The 27,970-nt window shown below is 55.6% G+C and overlaps 1 protein-coding gene across 2 annotated transcripts in view; it reads left to right on the forward strand.

The window, feature by feature from the left end:
• EDAR (ectodysplasin A receptor) overlaps positions 1 to 27,970 on the forward strand; it is a 52,048-nt gene that overhangs the window by 14,391 nt on the left and 9,687 nt on the right. Inside the window, exons 1-5 of one of the 2 annotated variants that reach the window (XM_044925949.2) lie at positions 14,414 to 18,052; positions 18,553 to 18,621; positions 19,170 to 19,292; positions 19,711 to 19,892; positions 24,028 to 24,113. In XM_044925949.2, coding sequence (XP_044781884.1) covers positions 18,571 to 18,621; positions 19,170 to 19,292; positions 19,711 to 19,892; positions 24,028 to 24,113 — 442 coding nt within the window. In that variant the 5' untranslated portion in view covers positions 14,414 to 18,052; positions 18,553 to 18,570. Of the gene's footprint in view, positions 1 to 14,413; positions 18,053 to 18,552; positions 18,622 to 19,169; positions 19,293 to 19,710; positions 19,893 to 24,027; positions 24,114 to 27,970 lie in introns of those variants that run through there. The other variant, XM_025261096.3, reaches the window with a different exon arrangement.

Consider the following 27,970-nt stretch of genomic DNA (forward strand, 5'->3'; position numbering starts at 1 on the left):
GTGTTTCGATAAACACCCAGAATATCAGGCTTTAGGGTCACCCAGCATGGGGTGAAGTCCCCGACCCACCAATACTTAGTTGCTATGACCTGGGACCCCTGTGTTTCCATGACACCAACTGAAGCTTTGTCCCCATGCTGGTTCCTGGGATCCAGAGGGGATGTTCCCTTGGGCACTCAGCACGATGCCCAGGGCCAGAGAGCCAGGCTGGGGCCTCTCCACCCAAACCTGGGATGCTCCGCATGTGGGGCTCAGGGCTACCCCCAGCCTCCCGTACATCTGCCCCACATGGGAGCCGCCATGGCCCTGCTATGCACACCCCACTTGCCAGGCGGGCTTCTCTGATGGGACTCCATCTCGCTCATCTGTGTCTCCATCCTTTGACTCAGGGAAGTTGCTGTGCTAGCTCACATGCTTCCGTGGAGACAATTTATCCCTTGGGCTCTTAAGTTTCCTCCTAGAAAATCCACACATGAAACCTTCGAAAAAACAGAAATCCACAGTCTAGTTTTCCCCAGTGTCTGTGTCCTTGGAAGCTTTGAGGAAGCGGGGGGGAGGAAGTTGGTTTGAAGTAAAATTGAGGCAATTACAGGATCAAAAGCACGACTTCATCTGCAGACACTTTCGATGCACCCTCAACGCCTAATCCTTTTCAACTTTTATAACCACCTTGTTTGGCGGAAAAATCAGGAAGTCACTTGTCGCTCAGGACTGTAATAAGCCTCTTTGATAGTAAAAAAAGGATGAAAAGACAAGCTAGAAACCCATAAACACTAACTTTGAAGACCAGAGAACAGCAGGCCCCTCCCTGCAACGCCCCCCATCCCCACCCTGCCGGCCAGCAGACCTTGTGTGCTGGCCCCCAGCACGTTCACTGCAGCCTCAGGCAGCACTGATGCTGAGCAAAAGCAAAGTCTATCTTTGATATTCTTAATCCCCACCCCCTGGTTTTCTCTGTGAAATATGAACCCACAACTGACTATGGCACGGACTGGGTCTCAGACCTACGGGACTGGCTGGTATCTGCTCAGCACTGATGAAGGGGTTCTGCCTGGTACCTCTCTGTGGCCTGACCCCGGGGTGGGGGTGTGGGGAGCTGTTCTGTGTGGGCTCCGGGGCTCCTGCTCTGCAGCCCCCCTCCAGCGCAGGGGTAGGAAGGACCCCCAAACACCTGCCCACGGACAGAGCCTGCCAAGCTGACACCTCACCATAAAATGTCGGGCCAGCGCCTCTTGGAGAAATGAGTCCCTCTGTGGGAATGGACCAGAGATGGCAGTGCTGAGCTCCGCTACAACTGGTGTCCTGAGGTCAAGGCTCTGGCTCCACAGGGACCCGGAGGGACGCTGGACATTGGACTCCCTGGCACCCCCAAAGAGTCATCCAGGGGGCGCAGCTGGGGACTAGCTTGTCCTGAGGTCTGGAAGCTCATTGAAAAGATCGTCCAACAAAAAATATTAATAACAGAGATGACAAAGACATTTTGATGTGGATACATCTTTGAGTTCTTGAAATTTAATGCATGAGATGGGGACTTTCTTGGTGGCACAGTGGATAAGAATCCACCTGCCAACCAGGGCTGTGTGTGTGCCCGCTCAGTCGTGTCCGACTCTTTGTGACCCCATGGACTGTAGCCCACCAGGCTCCTCTGTCCATGGGATCTTCCAGGCAAGAATACTGGAGTGGGTTGCCATTCCCTTCTCCAGCAGATCTTCCTACCCAGGAATTGAACCCACATCTCTTGCACCTCTTGCCCTGGCTGGCATGTTCTTTACCAGCTGAACCACCAGGGAAGCCCCTGCAGGGGACACGGGTTCAATCCCTGATCCAGGAAGATCCTACACTGCCTCAGAGCAACTAAGTCCAGGCACCACAACTACTGAGCCTGTGGTCTAGGGCCCAGGAGCCCCAACTAATGAGCCTTCAATGGCTTGCTGCAACTTCTGAAGCCCACGTGCCTAGAACCTGTGCTCCGCAACGAAGAATAACACCCGTTTATCACAACCAGAGAAAGTCTGCATAGCAACGATGACCCAGCACAGCCAAAAACAAATAAATAATTGTAAACATGCATGAGGTGGAAGTGGGGGCAGAACAGAGGAAAAGGAGAGGATTCCTGCAAGTCAGCCTGATGGGAACTCTTGGTGTGCTGACAGCCAGAACCCCGTCCATGTGCGGCCCAGGTGATACTGCTGGTGTACGTGGTGGGTCCCAGCATTACGCACAGATAAGTGACCTGAGCCCGAGTTTTATAGCCCAATGTAATTAGCACTGGTCTGAGGCTGCCAGTACCTGGTTTTCCCAGTTTTAAGGAAACAAACCTTTGCCTAGGGGTGGGGGTGAGCGGGTACAGAGGCGCAGGTTGGGAGAGGGGCTGGTGCTGGGCTGAGAGACACGAAAGGCTGATACTGTGATGTGATAAAATCCCAGCCTTGCTCTTCCCACTCCCTCTGGCATCAACCTATTACCATAAACCCTGGGATCTGCAGAGGCCACGCTCTGCCGTGGTGCCCAGTGGAGGATGAAGGCGAACACAGACACCCCAAGGTAAGAGGGAGCCCATGTCCCTCTGCCGTGCCTCAGGGTGAGGCCCCCAGGTCTTCCTTGGTTGCAGTCCCTCTGGGATATTTGTGGTTATTAAAGGACAGAACCATGACCTTGGGGACGCAGGGAAACCAACCCCCCCACCAGCACCATGAGACACAAATTTTAACTCTCCAGGGGAATATGAAATATGTAGCAAGCTTTTAGGAAGTTAGTGCAAAACAAGCAGGCTGTGTAATTGAGGACAAAAAGCCTCAGACTGTGGGGAAAAAATACATTTTAAATACTAAGCTGAACTTTGTAGGATTTAATTAGAATGAATGAGTTATCGCTTAGTCTAAACATGCTGCTAAATGTGTTTTTGTGATGCTCCCTGGTACATGGAGTTGCCTGCGGTTTGGGGCTTTGATGGAGGACTGGGTCTCCCCAGAGAAGCCCCCACCCCGGGCAGGGACATCCCCCGCCCCCATGGCAGTGGGTTCACCTGACAAACGGCATCAAGTCCAGAGTTTTCTGAGCTCTCGTCTGGATTTGTTTCGTCGCTTTTTTCTTCCTAGACTTTGTTTGCTATTTGCTGTTCCTTTTGTTCCTAGAAACTTGGTTCTTTAAATAGGAGTCTCTTACTTGTCAAAAAATTGTCCTCATTTCAGTCTCTGGTTACCATGGGGTTTTTTTCCCCCAAAAGTATCTGCCTTGCTGTTTAGAATATGAACTTCCATTTCCCATACTTTGGGTTTCACACTCCATTTAGGGGAAGGATGAGTGAATCCGTGGTGGGTTGGTCATGTGACCCAGGCGTGCGTCCAGCTGGGGCACAGCATCACCGATGGGCCCACAGAAAAGTTGTGGCCCACTTGGAGCCTTGGTTTCCTGGGGGCTGAAACTCCTGGCCCATCCGACGGGGAGGTAGATGGCCACCTGGACAAGCCCAGATGCTTAATCAAAACATCTGGGAGGCAGAGAGACCGAAGGGCTGTCTTCCATCCGCTTGGTGGGGTTGCCACTAGCCAAAGCGGTCTGTTTATTTACAGTGACTAACGCTAATTAACATCCAAGGCTCTAGGAGATGGTGAGGGACAGGGAAGCCTGGAGTGCTGCAGTCCATGGGGTTCCAAATAGTTGGATACAACTTGGCGACTGAACAACATCAAAGGCTCAGTTTCCCGATCGCACCAGCCATGCTCAAGTGCTCAGTGGCTGTGTGGAGAGTGGCTGTTGTCCTGGACAAGGCCAGGCTCAGCCACCTCAGCCCGTGGTCGAGAAAGCAGTGGGGAGGCAAGTGCAGGACCAGCCGGGGCTGGAATGGGGCTGGACTCTGCCATGCCCAGCCTGCGGCTAGTCCAGCCGGTGCAGGCATCCTTCCATCTGCCTTTTGCCCACGTCTTTTCAGGCAGAACTGAATGAAGGGCCCCCTGTTTGCAGATGGCAGGTTGGGAACAGGCACCCCCGTGATACCCTGGGCCTGGGAATCGCCCTGCACCGGTCACAACATCTCAGGAGCCCAGGTTCATTCTCCTGCTGAAATGGCAACTCATTCTCACCATCCACAGAGTGTTATGAAGAATCTATAGAAAAGTTCTCTCATAGCTGCTCTGCACCCCAACCCTGGGAGACACTTGTCTACAAACTTGCCCAGTGAGACCACTGGGCTGAGGGTGTGTGGGTCTGTCCATAATTTCTCACAACTGTGGGTGAATCTACAATTATCTCAAAACAAAACAGTGAAGTTTTTTTATTTATTTTTAATTGGAGGATAAGTGTTTTACAATGTTGTCTTTCTGCCATACATCAACATGAGTCAGCCATGGGTATACGTATATCAAAACACTTAGCTTTTTAAATGTCCCTTGTAATTCCTATAATGAAAATCTTTAAAAAGTTAAGCATGTCTGCCCTGGGCAGCCTAGGAGCAGATTGTGAGTGGCCTTTGAAAGCACACTGAATATTTATCATAGCACCTACAAACATCCCCTTGAATGAACCTGGAGATCCTGAAGGTCTCTCTGCTGATTTGAGCACTTCCCATTTGCCCAAATTTCAAATAAAGACACAACTTAAAGCCACCTGGGGCAGTTTCCCAAACTCGGCCGCATCTCTGTGTGTGCGTCCTGGGGGCCTAAGTTAGAGCTCTGAGGGCCTGGGGATCTTCCGGGCTGGATGTGGGCCTGTGAGGGACCGGACAATGCAGCTGCAGCATTTGGTTCTGCTTGATGGGTTGCTGCTGCAGAAACCACTGCAGGAGGAAGAACAAGGTGTCTGGTGTGCTCAGCATCCTGGGTGGAACCTTCCTTACCCTGGAACTATGTTGGGGTGTCTTCATCATGACTGTAAAGACAAAGGGTCTTGGAACTGATTTGCAGTCAGTGTCTGCCCCGTCTCTTGGATGACTTGGTAGCACGTTAGCCTGGACATGTGTGCGGTGATGTCATGCCAGGTGGGGAGGCGGGGTGGTGGCCACAGGGAGGGTGTGGGTCTTGGGTGGGAGCTCTGGTTTAAGCTCCTTCATCACTTACTGGTTGTGTGAATGTAGATGGTGACCTGACCTCCTTTACCTCTGGTTTATCCATAAGGTGCACACAGCAGAACAGCACCTGTTTCATGAGATTTTCACAAGAACTTGGGTTAAGAGGTGAAATGTGATAGGAGTACAGCTCCCCCGGGGTGGGCAGAGTGCTGGCAGCCACACCAAGGCCCCGTGCAGAGGTGGGGGGTGGTCCGGACGTGACCCACGCAGCCCCTGGCAAATTCACCTTTCCACCTACCATCTCTGTGGGGTTTCCCTTCTGTGCTCTGTAGGAAGAGTCGGCGTGGGGAGGAAAACCTCTCTGGGCTTTTACAAACTGCTGGACTTGAGGAGGGCGGGTGGAGGAAGGCCCACCTCGAGGCTGCTCCCCTCCTCCTGCCTTCTCCCCATCCCCAACCCGGGACACAGCTGTGGTCCTTCTTCCAAACATCAACTTGGAATGTTAGATCTGACCCAACACCCTTGACACAGGGCCCCTCCCCCGGCCCGTCACCAGCACAAGGACCTCTCGTGGAAGCAGTGGGCCCACGCTCAGTTCTGAGAGATTAGGAGACCCGCCCCCCACCCCCCCCACACACACCAGTGAAACCCCCATCTGCTCCCTGGGGCAGAGCGTCCTCGGCTGCCTGCCCCTCCGCGAGTGCTGTGTGGAATCAGTTCACGGGTCAGACTAGCATCCTTCCTGGGAGTGAGATAGAGCATGTGGGCCCCACGTGGAGCAGAGGAGCTCTGTTGGCCATGGCTCAGTCTTTGATCTCACGGAGACGTTGTGAGCAGGTGCTTTAAGGGCCTGCACCCTGGGGTGAGCCCTGCAGGAAAGCCTGAGTCTCAGCCACTGGATGTCCCCTCTCTGCCCGAGTGGTCCCCATTTCCCTTGCCCTCTGTGCCAGGCTTTCATGACCACACAGAACACAGTGGGGACAGCCTCACCTGGACACTCCTGCACTTCCACGTCCAAGTTCCCAGAGGGCCCTCAACCAAGTGACTTCCTTGGAACCAGGGTCCCTGGAAATCTCATAGCTTGAGTCATTTTATCCCAGAAAAGTGGAAAACTGAGTAATGCAACACTCTGGTTGTGACAATCTGGAGGCCACTCCCATGGCCACGTGGTGACCACTCATCCAGCTACTCTCACCCGGGCCACCTCCCTGGACTCTCCTCACCTCTGCCCATGGGCAGTCTCGTGTCCCCTTTCCAGACTGGAGTCTAAACTTGGAAAGTCCCACTTCCCCCTCAGCCCCTCCTCCCTGGGAAAGCATGAGCCAACCCCAAGCCCAGCCCCAGGGCGCCTGCTGCCTCACCCGCTGGCCACGTGGGGGCCGGGACCGCAGACCAGGGCCCGACCAGGGCCTGTCCGCCCAGACACGGCCTCCAGATGCCCTTGCTGGCCTGGCTGCATACCCCCCATACCCCCCACCCCAACACATACTCCATTAGGCCTGAGTCCAGCACATTCTCAGCCAGGACTCCATGGCTGGGCGCAGCCTCTGCTGCCTCTCCCCCTTTCTGAGCTTGGTGTCCGCTGTCCAGCCAGAGGCGCTCCCTGGGATGGGGTGGGGATTTCATCAGCGTCATCTTGCCCTCAGTCCTCCACCTTCTCTCAGCCATGAGTCTGCACTCCCACCCCCACCCCACTGGTCTTTCTGATGGGCCTGAAGCTCGCAGCATCTGGGTCCACAGCCTTCATCCAGGGCTCTATCCCAGGGCTTCCAGCAGAAGGCAGCTGAGGGTCCTGGAGGTGGACTCCAGGAGCCTCTTGGCTGGAGGGTGATGAGCTGAGAGGGATGTGCCCGGTTCAGCCCTCTACCTCCCAGCCAGGGTCCTGGAGCCACAGAGAGGCTGAGAGATGTCCTTTGGCTGCCCCCATGCCCCCTGCCCTGGGCGCACCCCCGCCCCCATGAACCTCAGCCTCGGCCCACAGAGCGCATTTGCTGGTTTGGGTTTTGTACCTGCTAAAGGAAGGAACATTTCACAGTTATTAATGAAAGTGATAGCGATCCCGTGTGTGTTTATCTTGGATTATGTGGTCGTTATAAGATGAAGCACCCAGGCTGTCGGTCTGCGGCTGATGCGAGAGCAGGCGAGTCTGGACGAGGTGCTTGAGGAAAGGTGTCGGGTGTAAACCCTGTCTTCAAACAACCAGGCCGCATTCCAGGCTGCAGAGCCACGGCCGTGTGCAGGGCCTCGTCCGGGGCCTGGAGGAGGATGAAAGTGCGGGCGTGTGCGCTTTAGGCTCATAATGAGGGTGAGGCTTGCGGGCACGCTCACTTGGCAGCTTCGGCACTTCCTGCAACAGTTCTCATCTTTTTTTCTCTTTTTTTTATCCAAAGGCTGCTCTAAAGACAAATATTTTTTGTTAAACTGCTGGTAGTTCACTTTCTGCAGGAACCGTGCAATTAATCTTGTTTACATTAAAGAGACAGGTTGCCTTTGTCAGCTTTCCTGAGCTATAATTAATGAAGATCAAAAATGTTACAAAGACATAATATTGAGCTCAATGCAGATGCGGCCAAGTCACAGCTGCACCCAAGAGAGGAGAGCGGAAAACCAGCATCCCGCGTCAGAAAGCGCAGGTCCCTCCTCCCCAGCCTCCCTGGCGGGTCTGCTGAGGGACACAGCTGGGCGTCAAATGGTTTTTAATGCCCCTACAATTAGGCTTTAAATGCACTTGGAGGCAGGTGCATGTCTCCTCACTCAGCTCAAGTCGTCCAGGTGTGTGGGGCTGTGGCCCCAAGGCTTGGAGTCGGGGAACTTCAGTCAGAAGGCAGTGGCCTTGGGGCCTGGTGGAGTCATGGAGCCCATGGTGGGGGCAGGACGGGGGGCTCTATTTAGAGCCCTGGTTGGATAGCCCTGTTGTTAGGAGATGAGATGACCTCCAGATATCACCAAGGCCCTGCTGTGACCCCGACATGCCAGCCCGGGGACTCAGACCTCTGGCTCCCAGAAGACAGCTTAAAAGGGACCCCTCTGCCCATAAACAAAGAACATGGCTTCCACCCGGCTCATGGAGCCGTGGTCAGCAGCTGCTGGGAGCCCACCAGCAGCACCCTGCCACAGGCCAGGCTCTCAGCACAGCTGGAGGAACCAGGGCCTGTGGGCTGTGGGGACCTGGGCTGAGTCACACGGTTCAGAGCTGACCCATTTCTTCAGGTCCCAACTGCAGAAGTCCAGACGAGAAGGAAAACCCAAGAAAAATCGTAAACAAAGTGCATCGGCCGCTTCAGTCGTGTCCAGCTCTGTGCCACCATGGACGGTAGCCTGCCAGGCTCCTCTGTCCATGGGATTCTCCAGGCAAGAATACTGGAGTGGACTGCCCTGCCCTCCAGGGGATCTTCCTGATCCAGTGATCGAACCCACGTCTCTTATGCCTCCTGCATTGGCAGGTGGATTCTTCACCACTAGCACCACCTGGGAAACCCCATAAACCAAAGATTTTCAGCAAATTCTGGTGATACACGACAGGAAGGAGTCAGGCAGATGCCCTCCTCATGGGTCTACAAGGGAGTATGAGCATGCAGCCCCCACCGGCCCCAGGCTGTGTCTCAGCGGCCCAGGAGGGCTGGCAGGGGTCCGAGCCCTCAGATCTGAATGCCGGGTGCACGGCCGGCAGGCGGTAGGCAGAGGACTGGCTGAGGTCAGGGTGATCTCAGTGCAGCGGGAACACCCAGTATTCACAACCAGGCTTCGTTCTCACCTGAAACTAAACCAAAAGTCACGTCCGGGTGTAAAGGACCAGTGCCAGTGCAGGTGTTCCTCACACACCTTCTCCCGCCCTTCAACCCTCAGAACTTCACATTCTGGAGTTTACAAAGACATCATCAAACAGGCATAACAATGATCACTGCACAGTACTTATAATAGGGACAACTGGGAGCCCACCTGAAGGTCAGATACTAGGGCACTGGCTGATTTAATTATGGCACATGGTGCTGTGAAATAGTTCAGATCCATTAAAAAGAATGTGATCTGAGACTAATTAAGGCCACAGAGAAGGAAGAAGATAAACCATGAGCAGCATGTAAACGCTGCTATCCTAACTTCAATTCAAAGATATCTATGTCTGTATAAGTAAAGCACAAAGAGAATGCATCAAAATGGGTGATTTATGATTTTTATTTCCTCTTTGTATGTTTCTTTTATTTCTAATTTTTTCATAATTGGAAACAATTCCCCAAATTGAAAATAGCCTGCATTCATTAGCATTTATTGTGCACCAAGCACCGTTGTAAGCACTTTAATCCCTGCATTCTGAGTGCGTCCTATTCATATCGTAGTTTTACTAATGAGCTAACCACGGTGCAGAAATGATTGAATTATCTGCCCAGAGTCCCACAGCTTGTAAATGATGGAGCCACACCTGGGACCCAAATCCTTCCCGCACAGGGATAGTTTGCTTTGAAGGAACCCCCACCTCACCCACAGAGGAAGTAATAGCCACATTAGGGTAGAGACAGAAGTGTGTGGGCTTCCCTGGTGGTTCTGTGGGTAAGACTCTGAGCTCCACCAGAGGGGGATGGGTTCCATTCCTGCTCGGGGGGGCTAGGATCGCCCATGCCATGTGGTGCAGCCAAACAAGCCAATAAAGAGGCAGCAGTGTGGGCCCTGTAACCGAGATTCTCGTGGTCACAGACTGCTTTAAGTTTTATCAAAGCAAACACACTTCTTCAGAGCAGAGGCAGGTTTGCTAGCTGTGGCTGGATAGTAACTGCCTGTGTGTCGCCAGGTAACCTCAGTCCATACGGGTTCCAAGTTTAAAACCCTCCCACGTACATCCATCCCGTGCAAGGCCCTTAGGAGAGGCAGGTGGGGACCCCCGTGTCCCCAGCTCAGACCTGAGGGGAAGACGTTCGTGCCAGGCCACAGGTCTCGGCCAGGCTGCTCTGAGTACAGCTGCCTGCAGGGGACAGAGTGCCCGCCGGTCCCACTCAGCCTGGATGAGCTGGGACCATGACTGTGGCCTCGGAGGAAGGAGGTGCTGGGTGGTGATAAGACAGCAGCACCAGACAGATGGACAGACCAGACAGACACCCCATCAGGACTCGGGCTCCTGCAGCATCAGCCAAGGAAGCCAAGGCTGTTCTGCTCAGAATCAGGGCGCACGGCGGCAGTCCACCCAGGCCTGGGGCGACTCCTCACATCCCCACGAGCGGCTGCCTGTCTCAGTCGGTGATGCCACCACCTCCAGAGTCTCTAAAAGGACCGTCAAGATTAGGACACTGACCCAGCTCCTCGCCTCAGAGCAAGGACAGGCTGGGACACGCATGCACATGGGGAAATTGCAAGCGACTCCGTTTCACATGACGTGTAGCTTAACCCCACAGGGATGAGCCAGACATGGACAGGGGGCTCGGGCTTGGCCCATGGGGCTGTGAACTCCGCCCATCCCCACAGCCTCAGGGGACTCCTGGCTGACCCAGGGGAACCTTTGCTGGGTCACCTTCTCCAGCGCCCATCCCTGAACAACGGGAAGAGTATGAAAAATGACTGCTCTCAAACCGGCAGAACAAGACCCTGAGTCTGACAGGAAGGAAACAAGTTTACAAGCTCCTGGCTTCATGCTGGGACTCGACGTGGGGGCAGCTAGACTGGATGTGGGGGCACCTCCCCTCCAGCACTGCCCCCACCCGCCCTGGCACTATCCACCTCTGCCCCCAGCCCGGCTGCACCCACGTGTTCACAGCAGCTGGACTGAGACAAGGATGTTCACAGCAAACAAGCAAACACCACTCACCTGCTGGGGGTCTTCTCACCCCTTCATCCTCAGGGGTCTTGGGAATCCCAGGTGTCAGGCATCAGGGGAGCTGGCGCCTCGTCCGAACAAGAGGGACGAGGATACACTGGGACCAAACACTCCCGGATCTTCAAAGGGCTGGGGGTGGGGAGGGTCATGGCAAAGACCCACCAAGGGAGGCCAGGGGATGCTGACTCCATCACCCCAACTCCTAAGCCTCATCCGGCCCCGGGGACAGCTGTCTGGCTCTCATGGGACCCGAAGTTAGATGAAACCAAGTCTACATTGAACTGACTTGGCCCTCGGACCTACCCTGCTCCAGCCACCCTACCCTCTCCCTGTGCCCCCAGGACCCCTGGCAGAAAGAGAAACAGACCTGGTTTGGTGGGCCACGGCTCTGCCACCTCTGTCTGTGTGACCTCAGGCAAGCTGCTTACCCTCTCTGAGCCTCCACTGGCTCAGTGAGTCAAGTGGGGTCCCCTAAGTGCCAAATTCCGACTCCGGGGGATGAAATGAAGCGAGTGCACGAGTGAGGCTGAGTCCAGGCCACTTGGCCCTCCACTCACCCTGCACAAAGGCTCCAGTCCTCTGTGCCCGAGGAAACCCACAGAGGTTTCTCTTTGCCCTTGTGGTTTCTGCCAGTTGCCGGCTTACGGCGCTGCGGCTTCCCATCACCAGAACCTCCAATCTCCAAGAAGAGAGACATTCCTACAGTGCCCTCGCCCGCTGGGACCAGGCTGCCCACCCCGCCTGGCTTCCCTGCTGGCTTGCTTCCCTGCCGGACAAGCGTTCATCCCCCTGCTGGGTGAGGGCCCCAGACGGCTCAGGGCTCTGTGGAGGAGGGGCTTATGCTGGAGCAGGGCTCTCTGCACTTACCGTCTGTCCAGGGAGCCTGGGAGGTGTCCTTGGGCTTCCCTGACGTTTCCCTCCTGCCAGCCTTCCCTTCTCCAGGCTCACAGCCGGTGTGGGGATGGCTGCAGGGTTGCTCGGGGAGCCAGAACCCACAATCGCATATCTGCAGTGACCAACAGGCCATGGACACAGTGAGGAAGGGGCACTGTGATGAAGGGTGCTGTGATGAAGGGGCACTGTGATGAAGGGGCGCGGGAAGGCCTCCCACAGGTGGACGTTCTATGTGCTTGGGTAGAGGCTGTGTGGGGCAGACCATCCAACGCGCCACCTGCACGCTGGAAACGAGTGGGATTTGCTGTGAGTTAATTGCACCTAATAAAGCTGCTCGCTTTTTAAAGTGCAGTCTCAACAATAAGAACTTAAGAGTCAGTGCTGTGAACCAGAACTACCAGCCACTGTTCTGACCGTACACGAGAGTCTGATCATTTCTAACCCTGCCTCCGCTGTTCCTGTGCACGCGGGGCCCACACTTGGTGACTGGGGGCCCTGACTCCCTCCCCTTAACCTGGTGAAGCCCAGGGATGTCGAGAGCCCGAGTGCACACCTCTACGCCTCCCTGCACTAGGAACCCCTCTTCGTTGTCTGGGCTCCAGGCCTCAAAGGGAGGCACCAGGGCAGCGGGCTGGGCATGTGGGTGTCTGGGCCCTACCCTCGCCGCCCCCTCCCCTTCAGGCCACTGTCAGGAGACCCCGGAGGCTTCTGACCCCCAGGTGGGAGCTGCCTAATTTACCAGGATAACACCCTGGAGTGGGAGCCAGCTGAGGTTCCCTCGGGGTGAACAGTAACAGGTATGCAGGCATATGGAGGGCATATGAAGGAATATGGAAGGCATATTCCTTCCTGCTGCCTCCTGCTGGTGCTGATTTAGAAGCTGATGATTCTGGTGCCAATGGATTATTTCCTTCAATTTCCTCTACTTAACGGATCTCTTACATCAAATTAGTGTCTCTCATTTGGCTGGTGTGGTTGGGATTCCAGGGTCTGTGTCCACAAATGGTCTACTGCATCCTTGACTTGGTTGTGCTGTTGAGCTGAACTGCTGTGGCCAAGGACCACCTTCCAGGGGTCCAGGCACAGCAGAAGCTGGACTGGCAGGGGCGGGCATGGGGCGGCTTGTTGGAGGTGGGCTGGGCAGGTCATCTTCCCAACACCGCTGAGCAAAGGACAGAGGATGGTGAGCTGGGGGGAGACCTGCACAGGGGTCCCTGGGCACAGAGCGAGAGCACTACTCCACTTCCTGAAACACAGTGCAGGAGATGGCTCACAGTCCACTGCTAAGACAGGAGGCGAGAGTGGTGACCCTGAGCTGCTGTCCCTCCTCTCTGCCTTTGCAGGGCGTCCTCCCTTCTCTGGGTCTAGGGCGGCCTTTCTGATCTCCCCACACATGATACCCAACAGCACCCACAACTTACTCCCTTTGTTGTTCAGTTGCTAAGTCCTGCCTGACTCTCTGCGACCCCATGGACTGCAGCACACCAGGCTTCCCTGTCCTTCACCATCTCCCAGAGCTTGCTCAAACTCATGTCCATCAAACCATCTCACCTTCTGTCACCCCCTTCTCCTCCTGCCTTCAATCTTTCTCAGCATCAGGGTCTTTTCCAATGAGTTGGCTCTTCCCATTAGGTGGCTGAAGTATTGTAGCTTTAGCTTCAGCCTCAGTCCTTCCAATGAATATTCAGGGTTGATTTCCCTTAGGATTGACTGGTTTGATTTCCTTGCTGTCTAAGGGACTCTTAAAAGTCTTCTCCAGCACCACAGTTCAAAAGCATCAGCTCCTCGCTGCTTAGCCTTCTTTATGAACCAACTCTCACATCTGTACGTGACTATTGGAAAAACCACAGCTTTGACTATATGGACCTTTGTCAGCAGAGTGATGTCTCTGCTTTTGAATACGCTGCCTAGGTTTGTCATAGCTTTCCTTCCAAGGAACAAGTGTCTTTTAATTTCATGGCTCCAGTCACTGTCCACAGTGATTTTGGAGCCCAAGAAAATAAAGTCTGCCACTGTTTCCATTTTTTTCCCATTTAGTTGCCATGAAGTGATGGATCCGGATGCCATGATTTTAGTTTTTTCAATGTTGAGTTTTAAGCCAGTTTTTTCTCTCTCCTCTTTCACCTTCATCAAGAGGCTCTTTAGTTCCTCTTTGCTTTCTGACATAAGGGTGTCATTTGCATATCTGAGTTTGTTGGTATTTCTCCAGGCAATCTTGATTCCAGTTTGTGCTTCATCCAGTCTGGCATTTCCTATGATGTACTCTGCATATAAGTTAAATAAGCAGGGTGACAATATACAGCCTTGACATACTCCTTTCCCAGTTTGGAACCAGACTGTTGTTCCATATCCGGTTCTAACTGTTGCTTCCTGACCTGCATACAGGTTTCTCAGGAGGCAGGTCAGGTGTCTGGTATTCCCATCTCTTGAAGAATTTCCCACAGTTTGCTGTTGTTTTGTTTGTTGCTTATTCCCTATCTCAGGTTTATCTCACGGTCAACCAAATTGTGGGGCATCATCTGGCAGGGAGGGTCTTCCCAGGTAAAGAACCCATCTGCCAAATGCAGGAGACACAAGAGATGTGGGTTCAGTCCTTGAGTCAGGAAGATCCCCTGGAGGAGGAAATGGCAACCCACTCCAATATTTTTGCCTGGAGAATCAGATGGACAGAGGAGCCTGGGGGGCTACAGCCCTTGGGGCTGCAAAGAGTTGGGCATGACTGAGCGACTGAGCACACATGTACACCTGTCAGGCATCGTGTCAATTTGTGGTTCAGCCTAGTCTAGAGGAGATGTTCAATAAGCACTACCTGGGTGGATGGATGGATGGACAGATGAATGTGGATAGACGACCTGCATGTTTAATGCTAGAGAGCAGTTGCTATTATGTTTCAACAAAATTTCGTGTTTATATGAACACCCTTGGGGAAGGAAATGGCAACCGACTCCAGTACTCTTGTCTGAAGAATCTCATGGATGGAGAAACCTGGTTGACTACAGTCCATGGAATCACAAAGAATCAGACATGACTGACGTGACTTAGCACACATGCACACACAAGCATCCTAGAAAAACTTGCCTTTTGTAGTCTAAAGCAATGTATTTTAGTTAAGGCAACCTTCCTGATTTTACCCTGGAAATGCTTTCCCTTGATTGTGATAAGGCAATAAAGTAGAGACTTTTTTAAAAGCTTCACCAGGCTTATCAGTTGTTATAAGATCCTTTCAGCTGTGAGGCATTAAGTGAAACAAATGAATAGAACTCTGTAAGCACAGGTCTTACAGCAGGAGGTTTGCACAGCATAACTGCCCTCCTGCTGAACTTTCTGGCTGGATAAATTCTGGCCACATTCAACTCATGAACTTCCTGCTCTGGGTCCAGCCCCACTTCCATCACTGCACACACAACACAGGCTCCTGCTGAATGACCAAGGAGCTTCTAATAAGCCCAAACCGGGGCTGACAATCATAATGGCAATGCTGGTGTGAACTTAGGGACCTTCTGAGGCTATGGCTGCGCACAGCACCTCGGGGACAATTACCGTGGTCGCTGGTCTATACATAGGAAAATAAAAGCAAACAGGAAAAGCTGAGCAACATAGAAAGAGAGAAATGTGAACAGAAATGTCTAGAATACGGTTTCGTTGCTCTTCCTGACTCCCTGGGTTCTGAAGAGCTAATGCCCAGCAGGAATTGAGACTGTGTGATATGCTTGTCTGTGTTAGCAAGGGTCCTTTGGTACCAAAGCCACAAGGGGCCAAAAGTTAACGCACACTTCAGGCATTACATTTATTCCATGTGTGCAAGAATATCTATTTTCTGAGTATTATTTCAATTAAAATGGACAAATGAAGCTAGGGCACTTATTTTACTCTTTCAGCTCAAATAACCAGCTTCTTTGTCAACTTCCCCTGGGGAGGCCTGATGGGCTGGACCTTCTGTGGCCTCTTGGTCCTCCATGTGGGTTTCTCCAGCCCCTGCCCATTTAGTGGGCCTTCCCCGCTGCCTCCTGTGTTGTCCAATCAACCCCTACCTGCCCCTGAAACTCCTGCTTGCATGTGAGAGCCCATCAGCCCTGACCTCTGTTAGCCTCGGAAGAGACGATGGCTGGTGTTGCACCCACATCCTGTGATGAGCACCCAATGGCCACCTGATGCATCCATGGCCCACAGGCTGAATGAGAAGCAGAAGCTGGGGCCCTGTGTCTGTCCTGAGAGGCAAGTCTGGAGGTGCAGTCAGGAGGCCCCTGAGGGAACAGCCTCCAGCAGAGAAAGGGAGGCCTTGGACCTCAAGACGATTACACACAGGTGTTTCCACAAATGTGATTCCTACGTCACAAGACAATGTGGACACCACCTGCCACCTGGCAACCTACTGGAGGCCGCTTACCTGTCAGAGTTCTCAGGTCTCACCAAGATGTGGTGTGAATGCCCCCAGTGGTCCCCTCCTGCCTGCATCCCATTCAGCCCCTCACCCGCCATCTCTCTGGGGTCCCTCTCAAGAGTCTCCAGCTTCGGCCTCTCTCTGACCGCCAGTTCCTCCCAGTCTCGTCGTGGGGGTCACAGGAAAGTGGCTCCTACGATCTCACTCATGTCCCCAGTTGTCCAACCCCTGAGGCTGGCAGGTGCCCATGATGCTCACATCTTGGCACTGCCCACCTGGCAGCATCAGTGAACCAGAAACCTCTTGGAGTTTCTGGAAAGCCCTCCACCAGGTGGGACGGGACCCCTGGGATGCCCCTGGAGGCGGGTCCTGCCAACAGGATTCACAGCCCAAGCAGCAGCCAGCCCTGGTGGCTGAAGAGCCAGGATACTTCCTGAGCGGCCACCCCCCGACCCCGACTCAGTCCCTGGACCAGGGTGAGAGGAAGTGTGCCATCTCTGGCCTCCAGGAACACCTTCACTCCAGGCCCTGCTCCTGGTCTGCTGCGCCCTCGGAGCCCAGCACTGCTCTGAAGAGGAGACCTCGGCTGCTTCGCACCCAGCGCCCCCTTGCCCAAGCAGCCCCCCACACCCTTGACCTCCACGTGAGGCCCAGGAGGCTCCCAGGAGGCCCAGCTTCACCCGCAGGGCCCAAGTGTGGCTCAAGCCTTGGTCCTGGTTGACCTCCACATCCACAACTGGAGTGCGAGCCTCCTGCCTCAGCAGATCCTGGACCTGGGAAGAAGGTGCTGCTCCTGAGAAAGCCCTCCCAAACCCAGGAGGAGAGGCCAGGGCTCAGGCCGGTCACCAGAGTACCCACAGCCCCTCCAGAGCACCCGGGGATACTCAGGCCACATGACTGCAATCCTGGCCCCGCACATGCCCTCCTTCCTGGGGAGTCACTGTGGATGACAGAAATGCAGCGAAACCACAGGCTCGATTTTGTTTCTCGTCCACGCATTGCTCTTCCAGGAGTCTGGACAGCCCTGAGCTACACTGGCCCTCTGGGTTTATAGGGAAGCCCTCCCAGGCGCAGCTATAATTAGAAATCAACTGAGGCAGAAACCCAGCCTGGTCCTTGGCGGGGTTCCAGGTCTATTGATTTAGGAAATCCACTCTCCTGACCCCGGGGCTGATCCTAAGTTCCGGCCTTTGTGTACACCTTCCCTGCCCACCTGGCAGGCGCAGGCCCGCCTCCCCACTCCCCACCTGCCCCAGCTTGCTCCTAGCTAGAAGGAAAACACCCAGGAGTTCACCGCCGGGTGGCTGGCGCTTTCATCTGGCCCCGTCCACTCGGGGTTTTCAACCGTAAACACAGTTCTGAATGCAGGACTGTGTGTGCGGGGGAGTGAAGAAGGCAGGATTTGTGTCAAGAGATTCCGGAAAACTAGCCCCTCCCCAAAGCCACCTGACGCTACTGGGGTGAGAGACAGGCCAACAGGGTGCCATCCGGAAAGATCCTGGGCCCCAGGATCCTGTCTCCATGCCCCCTCTTTCCCTGGCATCCCAGGCCGTGGTGGGGGGATCCTCCCCAAACCTTGCAGCCTTCCCTGCTGGTCAGAGTTCAGGTGTACACCCCTACTTCCTGGAAGGGATAGCTCCCCACAGCCTCCCTCAATCTGGGGTCACTCCTGCATCCCCCCCAGCAAAAAGTCATTGTTGAAAAGCCAGTGGCTGTCCCTACAGACCTGCTGTGTGTGTCAGGAACTTTACAGACAAAGCGGGACCCGCTGGGCTGAGGGCCTGGGATCGTCAGAACAACAAACAAGGACCAACTCCCACAGCCCCACCTGCACCTTGTGGAGCCCATTAGCAAGGGGAGGCCCCAGGCTGAGAGGCTGGTGGATTCAAACCCCTCCCGCAGGGACCAACATCCCACCTGGTGCTTCTCCCAAACGCCTTCCTGAGCATAGTCCTGCGGGTTTAGACAGAAGGTCTGGCTGCCCCACCCTCCCCTCACCCCCAGCTTTCCCCTACAGTGACTTGTGGCCACTTTTCTCCTGGGGCCGTGGGGACCCTGCACTGTAGACACACGATCCCCAGAACGGGAGCAGGCCCAGAGCATCAGGGCTGCGGCTCAAGCCATCTACTCTGTGCGGGTGGGGATTGTGGGTTTCCGTGACCAATGATGGTCACCAAGGGGACTCGGGTGGGGGCGACCTTGGGGACTTAGCTAGGCCAGCTGACCTTGAGTCTGAGTCACTGGTTGATTCTGGAAGCTTCTCCTCTACCCCAGCATCAAAACAGGGTGTGCTTTTGTCAGGAATTCAAACCCCGAGTCCTGGTGGGACAGCAGTGGCCCAAGTGTGGCCACCAGGGAGCAACGGGCCTGGGCTCAACTTAAAACCTTCCAGGAGGCCCCTCAGACTGAACATGAGGCTGGGCAGGGCCTGGGGTCCGGAGCAGCCCCCTGCTGATGAAGTGTGTCTTTCAGGTGACCCCTCGGGACAGGATGGCCCACAGGGGAAGCTGCATAGGGATGGCCTGGCTGCCTGTCCTGCTGGTAAGTGGCCGGGGTGCCCGTGCCCCAGGGTATTCCTAGTGGGAGCTCCCATTTGACCATGTCCTTCTCTAGCCATGTCCCTCTCAGCCTGTCTGTGCAGCAGCCATGCAGTGATCACACACCACCGCCCCCACCTTCACCGGGCTCTCCAGGGCAAAGCCCTGACCAGCTCCGAGCCAGAGGCAGTCACTGTACTCAGAGCTCCCCTCACCCGGCCTGTGTGGTGGTGCCCAGCCCAGCGCACCTGTGCCAAGCTCCACACCCTAGGCCACGGGAGCTGGGAAAGTCAAGCCCGAGCTCCTGGTGAGCTGAGGCACCTGTGATTGGGGGCTGCGGGAAGGGGCCTCCCAGGCTTTGAGGGGAGTCTGGGGAGCTCCCAGTGCCAAGCGTTTGGGATGGAGCCTCTGACTGTCAGGCGAGGACTGCCAGGTCATTAGCTGAAGGGGTCCCCCCCAGGGCTCCTCCACCACAACCTCCAGGTGCTGACCAGAGACAGTGGGGGTCTCCAAGGGCGAGTGGAGGCCAAAGGAGCCCCTTCCTCGAGGCAGGCGTCCCTGGTATGCCGGGCCGGTGCGGAGGAGGCCAGCTGTGGCGAGAATGAGTTCTACAACCAGACCACTGGGCTGTGCCGTGAGTGTCCGCAGTGCGCGCCAGGGGAGGAGCCCTACCTGGTAAGCCCCGCCCCGGAGCACGGCCCCGCGGGGTGTAGGGAGCCCGCATGGCTGGCTGGGGTGGACGGCACTCCTCTGGGAAGAGCTCTGCACAGAGCACCTGCTAAGTGCCAGGAACCTGAATGTGGCTGCGGTGTTTGGGGTCCTCGCGCCGAGTGTGCACTCCCAGGGCCGTCAGCCTGGCCGGATGAGTTTATCCTGGAGCCAGCAGGAGGGGCAGCATCGGACGGGTGGGGGCAGCGGGGACCCCCGGCTCAGAGCAGACGGGGGAGGGCTGTGGGTCGGACAGTCCACGCCCCGAGAGAGGAGATCCTGGGAGCAGCCTGTGCACCTGGCGCATAGGAACCTCAGGGTCGCATGGTCGTCGTCGTGGTAATGCAGCCGCTGACCCACCTGTGTCCCATCCTTCCCTGGCCAGTCCTGCGGCTATGGCACCAGGGATGAGGACTACGGCTGTGTTCCCTGTCCTGCGGAGAAGTTCTCCAAGGGCGGCTACCAGATCTGCCGGCGCCACAAGGACTGCGAGGGCTTCTTCCGTGCCACGGTGCTGACCCCCGGGGACACAGAGCGCGACGCTGAGTGTGGGCCCTGCTTGCCTGGGTGAGCTCCGTGCCGCCTTGCCCACATCCCCTTCTGGGGCATGGGTCCTGCGGGGAGGAGGGTCACACATCTCCAGCTCCGGGAGAGGGGGGAAGAGGGGGACAGGTCTCCTGGTGGGAGTCCCACCACCTTCCACCCACTGGGCAGCCCACCTGGGCTCCATGTCTGTGTCCCTAAGTGGACCTCATCATAATAGCATCTCTGACCACCCAAATGAAGCAGATGTGTTGAATACTTAAAAGGAGACAACACATGTTGAGTGAGGAAAGAAAAACCAAGATATTTTTGGTATTTTTAGTAGTCTGGAAAAAAACTGAGGGTGAAAAGCTACTAATAGAAATATTTGTAATCAAAGCTATGGTGTTTCCAGTAGTCATGTATGGATATGAGAGGTGGACCATAAAGAAGGCTGAGCAGGGAAGAACTAATGCTTTTGAACTGTGGTGTTGGAGAAGACTCTTGAGAGTCCTTTGGACTGCAAGGAGATCAACCCTGAATATTCACTGGAAGGACTGACGTTGAAGCTCCAATACTTTGGCCACCTAATGGGAAGAACCAACTCATTGGAAAAGTCCCTGATGCTGGGAAAGATTAAAGGCAGGAGGAGAAGGGGGCGACAGAGGATGAGATGGTTGGATGGCATCACTGACTTAATGGACATGAGTTTGAGCAAACTCAGGGAGATAGTGAAGGCCAGAGAAGCCTGGTAGGCTGCAGTCCCTGTGTTTTCAAAGAGTTGGACATGACTTAGTGACTGAACAACAACAAATACATAGAGGATGAGATGGTTGGGTGGCATCACCAACTCAATGGACATGAGTTTTAGCAAACTCAGGGAGATGGTGACGGACAGGGAAGCATGGTATGCTGCAGTCCAGGGCGTCTCATGGAGTTGCAAAGAGTCAGACATAACTTAGTGACCACTGAACAACAATAGAAATATTTGAGACATATGGTTCCTATAATTCCCCCACAATTCTGTTATGTGTCAAAGTCTTCCCATAAAAACCAAAGCACAATTAGCCTGAAAGACAGAATCTTCCTTCAAGACAGCAGATTCCCCTTGGGAGGTGGAAAGTACAGCCCTGTAACCTGGTAACTGCCTCCCTCTGGTGGCCGCACAACCTATGCTACCAAGGGCTGCCAAGAGCAGTGGTGTAGGCTTCCTGGTGGTGATAATGGTAGAGGTGATGGAAGTGGTGATGATGAAGGTGATAATGGCAGTGGTCATGGTGATGATAGAGGTGGTGATGGCGTTGGTCATGGTGATGATGGAGGTGGTGGTGGAGGTGATGATGGAGGTGGTCATGATTATGAGGGAGGTGGTGGTGGAGGTGATGATGGAGGTGGTCATGGTGATGATGGAGGTGGTGGTGGTGATGATGGAGGTGGTCATGGTGATGATGGAGGTGGTGGTGGAGGTGATGATGGAGGTGGTCATGGTGATGATGATGGAGGTGGTCATGGTGATGATGAAGATGATGATGGAGGTGGTCATGGTGATGATGAAGATGGTGATGGCAGTGGTCATGGTGATGATGGAGGTGGTGGTGGAGGTGATGATGGAGGTGATCATGGTGATGATGGAGATGGTGATGGCAGTGGTCATGGTGATGATGGAGGTGGTGGTGGAGGTGATGATGGAGGTAGTCATGGTGATGATGGAGGTGGTCATGGTGATGATGGACGTGGTGACAGAGGTGATGATGGAGGTGGTCATGGTGATGATGGAGGTGATGGTGGAGGTGATGATGGAGGTGGTCATGGTGATGATGGAGGTGGTGGTGGAGGTGATGATGGTGGTGGTCATGGCAGCAGCAGCATTTTGAACACTGCACCAAATCTTGTAGCCAGCTTGTCACCTGTTATTCACCCCCTCCAAACCACTGTATTGAGTTAAGAGGAGATAGAAAATAAGAATATATCCAAACAAGAGCACTGGGCATTAGTCTATAAGAAAAAGGAAATGCAGAAAGACCCTCCAAGGGAGAAACAAACTGAAAGTGAAAGACCCTTTAACACGAGGAGCCATCTTAAGCTTGCAGAAAATAACCTCAGTTCAGATATGTTGCTAGGGAGCCTCCAATTCCACCACCATCTCTGCTGTTGACTGACCCCACCTCCAGTCTCTCCAGGTTCTGGTCTTTGGTTCAGACACACTTCTTGAGCTGCAGACTTCTGTGTCCAGGTATCTGTCTGACAAGCTCTGACACAGAGGACCCATATTTGTCAAATGGGTGAAAAAAAAAAAACACGCATCTTAACAGTGCGCTGTCCACATGCTTTCGTGTGGAGAACGGCCATAAAGGAGGCCGGGGGTCAGAGCTCTAGGAGGCCTCCCCGGGTGTCGCCTCCCCCATGACAAGCTCTCACTGACTGCGTCCACTCCCTGCTGGACCCCTAGGATGGGGTGAGGTTCATGGTGGCTTCTACCCGCCTGCTCAAGAGAGGGGAAAGGGAGCCTAGGAGCCCCCCCAGGGAAGCAGGTCTTTGGGAAGAAGCTACGTCCCCGTGGATGTGGAAGAAGATTCTAGAGGCCCCATCTGAACCTTAGTCTTGTCTTGGGCTCCTCATCTTAATCAGCCTTTGAGGAACAGGAGAAGAAGGAAGAAAGAACTAGGGAAAGTCACAGTATAGGCCAGAGCGTGAGAAATCTGGGCTTTACAGAAAGACAAAGGGTCCCAGAGCTCTATGTGAGCACCCGGCATTGGATCGGGAAAGCTGCTGAAGCTGCTGAACAGGCATTCACACCCCCATTCGCCCAGGACAGGCCAAGTGAGCCCTGAAAAGAGAAACCCAACAACTGGGCGGTTCTGTGCACCGCAGGCCCCAGAAACCAGTGAAGGGTCGAATTCAGGCCCAGTTAGAGGACGCCCAGAGGGCTCCCGGAGGAACATGCTGGAACCTTGCAAACCTGGTCTTGGGGCCATTCAGCTCATCACACCGCTGGAGCTGGGCACTGCTCAGAGGCCCCTCCCCTAGGAGGGGCCTCTGAGCCAGGAAGATAGAGGGGAGCTGCTGGGTGGGGAGCAGCCTTACCCGGGAGCTTCTGTGCGGGAGCGTTGGGCCCGTGGACCCCTCCCCGACCTCCCTGAGGTGCCCAGCACAGGCTGGGGGGAGGGGTCAGGAGTGACCACCATCGCTTGGAAGCTGTGGGGGGCTGGCCTGGCACCCTGAGCATGTGTTCCTGCAGGTGGCTCCCAGAGCAGCAGAGCGTGCATGTGAGAGCCTATGTGTAAACCTGCCTGGTGTGGCTCCTCTGGAGGGTGTTCTGAGACTGGCTAATTCCTGTTTACAAGATGCACAGGGTCTGAGGATAAAAGGCTCTTGAGGAAGGGCAGGCGGTGATGGTCACAGCAGGGTTGCTGATGGTCCAGCCCTCAAGGCTACAGTCCCCCCAGCCTCACCCCCCTGTCACGGGGCCAGGTGCACACAGCTGATAAACAAGAGATTAGAAAACAACCAGAGACCCAGCAGAGGGCAGGGAGTTTTCATCTTGAGTTGTATGAAGGGACAACACCGCCAGCAGCTCTTTACTCACCGACATCTCCTGATGTGAACACCTCGGGTGTTTATAGGACGTGGGCCCAGAGAGGCAGAGTCCTCTGGGGGCTGGGGGACCTCAGTGGAAGCAGGCCCAGACCTTTGGGAGGGCCCCAGGGGTGGCAGGGTCACGGCTGGCAGGCTGACATGGCAGGAGGGAGCTTCCTGGGTGTGAAGTCTTGTGGACAGCCATACTTGAAGGCCTTGATCTTCTGGTAGAGAGATACAGCCCCATCGTGAGCTCACCAGGTGCCCTCACCTGAGGATGAGGCAGGTGACTCTGGTTGTGACCTGGCTGCATCTCAGGCCCTCTGCCCTGACCACCCTAGACAGGGCCAAGGTCTCTGCTGCAGCCATGCCCTCCAGCCAGCCCCACTCCATCCCAGTCAGCAAGCGTCCAGGAGGTCCCAGGAGCTCCTAGACACCCCTGCCCATAACTCCGCACGGCTACAGGCTATACCCTTGTGGGGGGCCACACCTCCTTCTTGGGGCATGCCCCCCACCCTGCGCCTGGCTATGATGGTTAGAGAATAAGCCGTGGAACGGGCCGCTCACCTGTCTGCTCTGTCTCCCCGCCGCCCCGCCTGCACAGCTACTACATGCTGGAAAACAGACCGAGGAACATCTACGGCCTAGTATGCTACTCCTGCCTGCTGGCACCCCCCAACACCAAGGAATGTGAGTGTCTGCCCCGTCCAAGGTCCTGATGCAGCCCTGACACCTCTCCTGACTTGGGAGCCGTGAGCCGGCTCCGGACGGCGGGGACACAGAGATGCTCCCCAGGGCAGGCGGGTGGGCAACAGGTCCCTGGGAGTGGGGGAGGGTTGGGTGGTAGAACCACACATCAGATGGGGGGTGACACCAGTTGAGGGACCTCTGTGAGCCTGAGTTTTCTGGGGGCACTAAAATCTGAACCATCCATCTCTTGCGATCCTGGCAAACACCCACAGCGCCAAGGTGTTTTGCTGAGAACTGCAAAGCGCTCAGCAGTGGTAAGTTCTCACACGCAATGTTTCAACGCGTGTTGAAGGGAAGCCTGCGGAGTGACCACAGGGCACATGATGTAAACACTGAGGCCCTCGGTTTGGCCTCACCTCCGGCTGCCTTCTTCCTACCCTAACTCTGGTTTGATGCTCGTGGGTACCTATTTAGGAGGAAGGGCTGGAGCCCCCTGCTTCAGAAAAGGTGGCAGATGGCCTCCTGTGTCTGTGGTTGGGAGACATGGATGAGGTGGGACAGGTGGACAGATGGAAGACAAGATGACTGGGAGGGAAGGGGGAGTCCGGTCCAGCACTGGGGCCCCCCTCCCACTCGCGGGAGTTCCAAGGTCCACACGGGGGCCCTGCCCTCCTGGTTCTCCATGAGACCCTGCCCTCCCCATCTTCTCAAGGTATCTTGTCGAGGAGACAAGACTCTTAGGAGGGCCTAAAGCACCAGGAGGAAGGGAGGAGGGCAAGAGGAGACAGTAGTGCCTTTCTTGCTTTGAGATCCTCTGGGAGAGATGCTCTGGATGGCAGGGCCACGGGCAGCGGGGGCTGTGGGGCAGGACTGATGCCTGCATGGAAGGCATTTCCTCCCTCCCAAAGTCCTTAAACAGATGAACCTGAGAAGGACAGTTTGTGGGTCTTTAAAGCTGAACATTCCCACCCAGCCAGATGCTCAGTTGTGTCCGACTCTGCGACCCCATGAATTGCAGCATGCCAGGCCTCCCTGTCCATCACCAACTCCTGGAGTTCACTCAAACTCACGTCCATCGAGTTGTGCTAATTAATTCATAAATTAGAGGAGGCCCAGGCTTCCCTGGTGGCTCAGTAGTGTAGAACCCGCCTGCCAATGCAAGAGACACAAAAGATGCAGGTTTGATCCCTGGGTCAGGAAGATCCCCTGGAGGAGGGTATGGCAACCCACTACAGTATTCTTGCCTGGGAAATCCCATGGACAGAGGAGCCTGGCGGGCTGCTGTCCATGGGGGTCACAAAGAGTTGGAAAGGCTAAGCAACTGAACACACAGAGGCCTGGGGCTGCCCACAGGACGTGGTACGGCCGGCTTCGATCCTGTCCCAGGGAGCTCTGGCATGCAATCCTGTCCTGGAAGACATTGAACACCCCTACCCACTAAGGATGGAATGTGGGGTTCATGCAGCTCCTCCCCATGGGCCTTCATCTAAAAGGTCATGGGACCTGTGTCCTTATTCAGGCCAGACCGTGCTAGACACCCGCAGCCAGAGAGCTCTCAGCCTGGGAGGAGCCCCCTTCTCTCCTTCAACATGAGGCCCATTGTGTGGAGAGTCCTCGGCCCCCAGCCCATAATTTATGGCTTATCTAAAGAACAGCCCCAGCCAGGCCCCCAGGAGTGAGCTCACAGGATCTGGTCCTGAAGGAGGTCAGCAAGGAAGTGAGGCCGAGTCCAGGAACCTGGAGTCCCACTGGGCGACCTTGGAAGTCACCTGACCTCTGTTTGTCCATCTGGGAAATGGGGTGATTCATTCAGTGAAGCTTCACAGGCTGATGTGGGGAGTGGAGCCTGCTTGGGTTGTGGTCTCCAGGATGGGCTCTGCCCCTCCCTCTGCACTCACCTTCCATCCTGGGCTCCTGCTCAAGGGTCAGCAGACAGGCCTGAAAGGCTGACTGTGATCAACTGACCAGCTGCCGGAAGGCCCACTCTAGGAAAACCAGGGGTCAGTCAGGTCTCTGGGCCCCAGGGCTGCCCTCCTGGGCCCAGTGTCAGGGGTCTCGAGCCCCTCCCACCTGGATGCTGCCTCTGGTTGGACGTGATCACCTGGGCTGGCCCCCTGAGAATTCAGCCCCCCAACACCCCAGGTTGCTGACAGTGGACCCTACAGATCACAGGAGAGAGTGCGACATGGACCCCGCATCTCAGGGCCGGAGTGGCCAGGCCCCAAGAAGTTGTCCTGAGGCCGGAGCCCTGGGCTGCTCCCCCTTCCTGGTGTGCCGTGACCATTGGAGAAGTGCAGGGTAGGGCCTCGGGACAGCGTCCACTCCTGGGGAGATCCTTGACTGGGCACAGCTTCCTCATCCACCTGCCCGTCCAGCGTTGTGGGCAAGAAGGTGCCCGAGGAGCCCGGTTCAGGGCAAGTTCATCACCTGACGGCCTGTGGGCGGCATGGACAGGGCAGCAGGCACCTTCCTCTCCGGCCGGGGTCAAGGAGGGGCCGTTCCAGGGAAGGAGGCCTGAGCCAAGTCCAGGAGCACCAGCCAGTCTGTCCTAACGCCCCCTAGTGGTACCATGAGGAGGTGACGCCTGGGCCCCCAAAGCCGGCTGAATTCCAGCTGTTAATGGGACTGAGTTTCTCCTCCAGTTGTGCACATCTACTGCTCGCTCCTGTCATGGGCATAGCAGCAGATCCCGGGGCCCGAGATGCATCCCCTGTGAGCAGCCAGGCCCTGACGGCTCTGCTATTGCCTCAGCCTCTGCACCAGGGCCACCCTGTAAGAATCCATAAAGTGTCCTTAAAAATCCAAACTGTTACCTACATGGAGGAGCCTGGGCTGGACTCTAATACAACCCATTGCCCACAGCCTGCGAGGGTTAACAGACCAGGGTCCCTAGTGACTCCTGCGTCCAGCCCTGTGCCTGGTGCTCAAAGACCCCAGAGGACAGTGGATGACAACTCACTGCCCCCCACACCACCCTACCCCCAGCCAGCTCCTGACTCATCGCTGCTGAGTAGAACTTGCTCTGTTTGCAGACAGACCTTGTCTGGGCTCTCTGGCCTCGCAATACGCCTCTCTTTGGTCCTTCATAGCTCCTTCCTTCCAAGAGGAAGCCTTGTGGACGCGGGACAGACCTGGCGACCACCCAACACCTAGGGACATTCTCACCTCAGCATCCAGCCCAGGAGACACGTGCTGGATGGACCAAAACCCCCCGACACTGAAGACCCATGCCCAGTGAGCCCTCACGGGGCCGCACAGGGTCCAGTGGGGCTGTCCTGAGGGCTCCCCCCACAGAGGTGCCCCCCGGCCACACAGCATCCTCCACTGTCAGATGTGCTCAGGGCGGGCCTTGTGTCTGATCCCCTGGATCCATGAGGAGCTCAGAGCTGTGCAGGCAATGCCAGCTGGAGGCCCCTGGGGAACCACAAATCGGGGCAGAGGCCCAGCTGCCACCTGATGGGGCGCAGGCACCTGAGGGCGCAGGGATGTGTCACTGTGTGCCAGCCCTGCCTGTCGGGGGCAAAGGCGTTTCGTAAGCCTGGCCGCTGGCAGCTCTGGCTGTCTCTAGACCACAGGCCCGGGCGCGTCTGTGTCCCCAAGCCTGTCACCGCCCCATGGGCAAGCCCAGCCGAGAGGGACAGGAACAGACAGAGGCGAGAGACACCCACACACAGAGCCCATGGGCGTTTGTTTTCCTGAGATGCGGCTTCAGCTGCCTCAAGTCCCTTGAACACACAGGTCGGCCTGGTTCCCAGGAAACAGTCTGCTTTTGAGAGGAAACTGGCTGGTGCTTGAAGCTGCCCTGAGAGAGAAGGCAGAATCAATTCAGTCCCGCTTAAATCTCATTTTACTTATGA

Source organism: Bubalus bubalis, chromosome 12 (genome assembly GCF_019923935.1).
Source record: "Bubalus bubalis isolate 160015118507 breed Murrah chromosome 12, NDDB_SH_1, whole genome shotgun sequence".
NCBI classification, from domain to species: domain Eukaryota; kingdom Metazoa; phylum Chordata; class Mammalia; order Artiodactyla; family Bovidae; genus Bubalus; species Bubalus bubalis.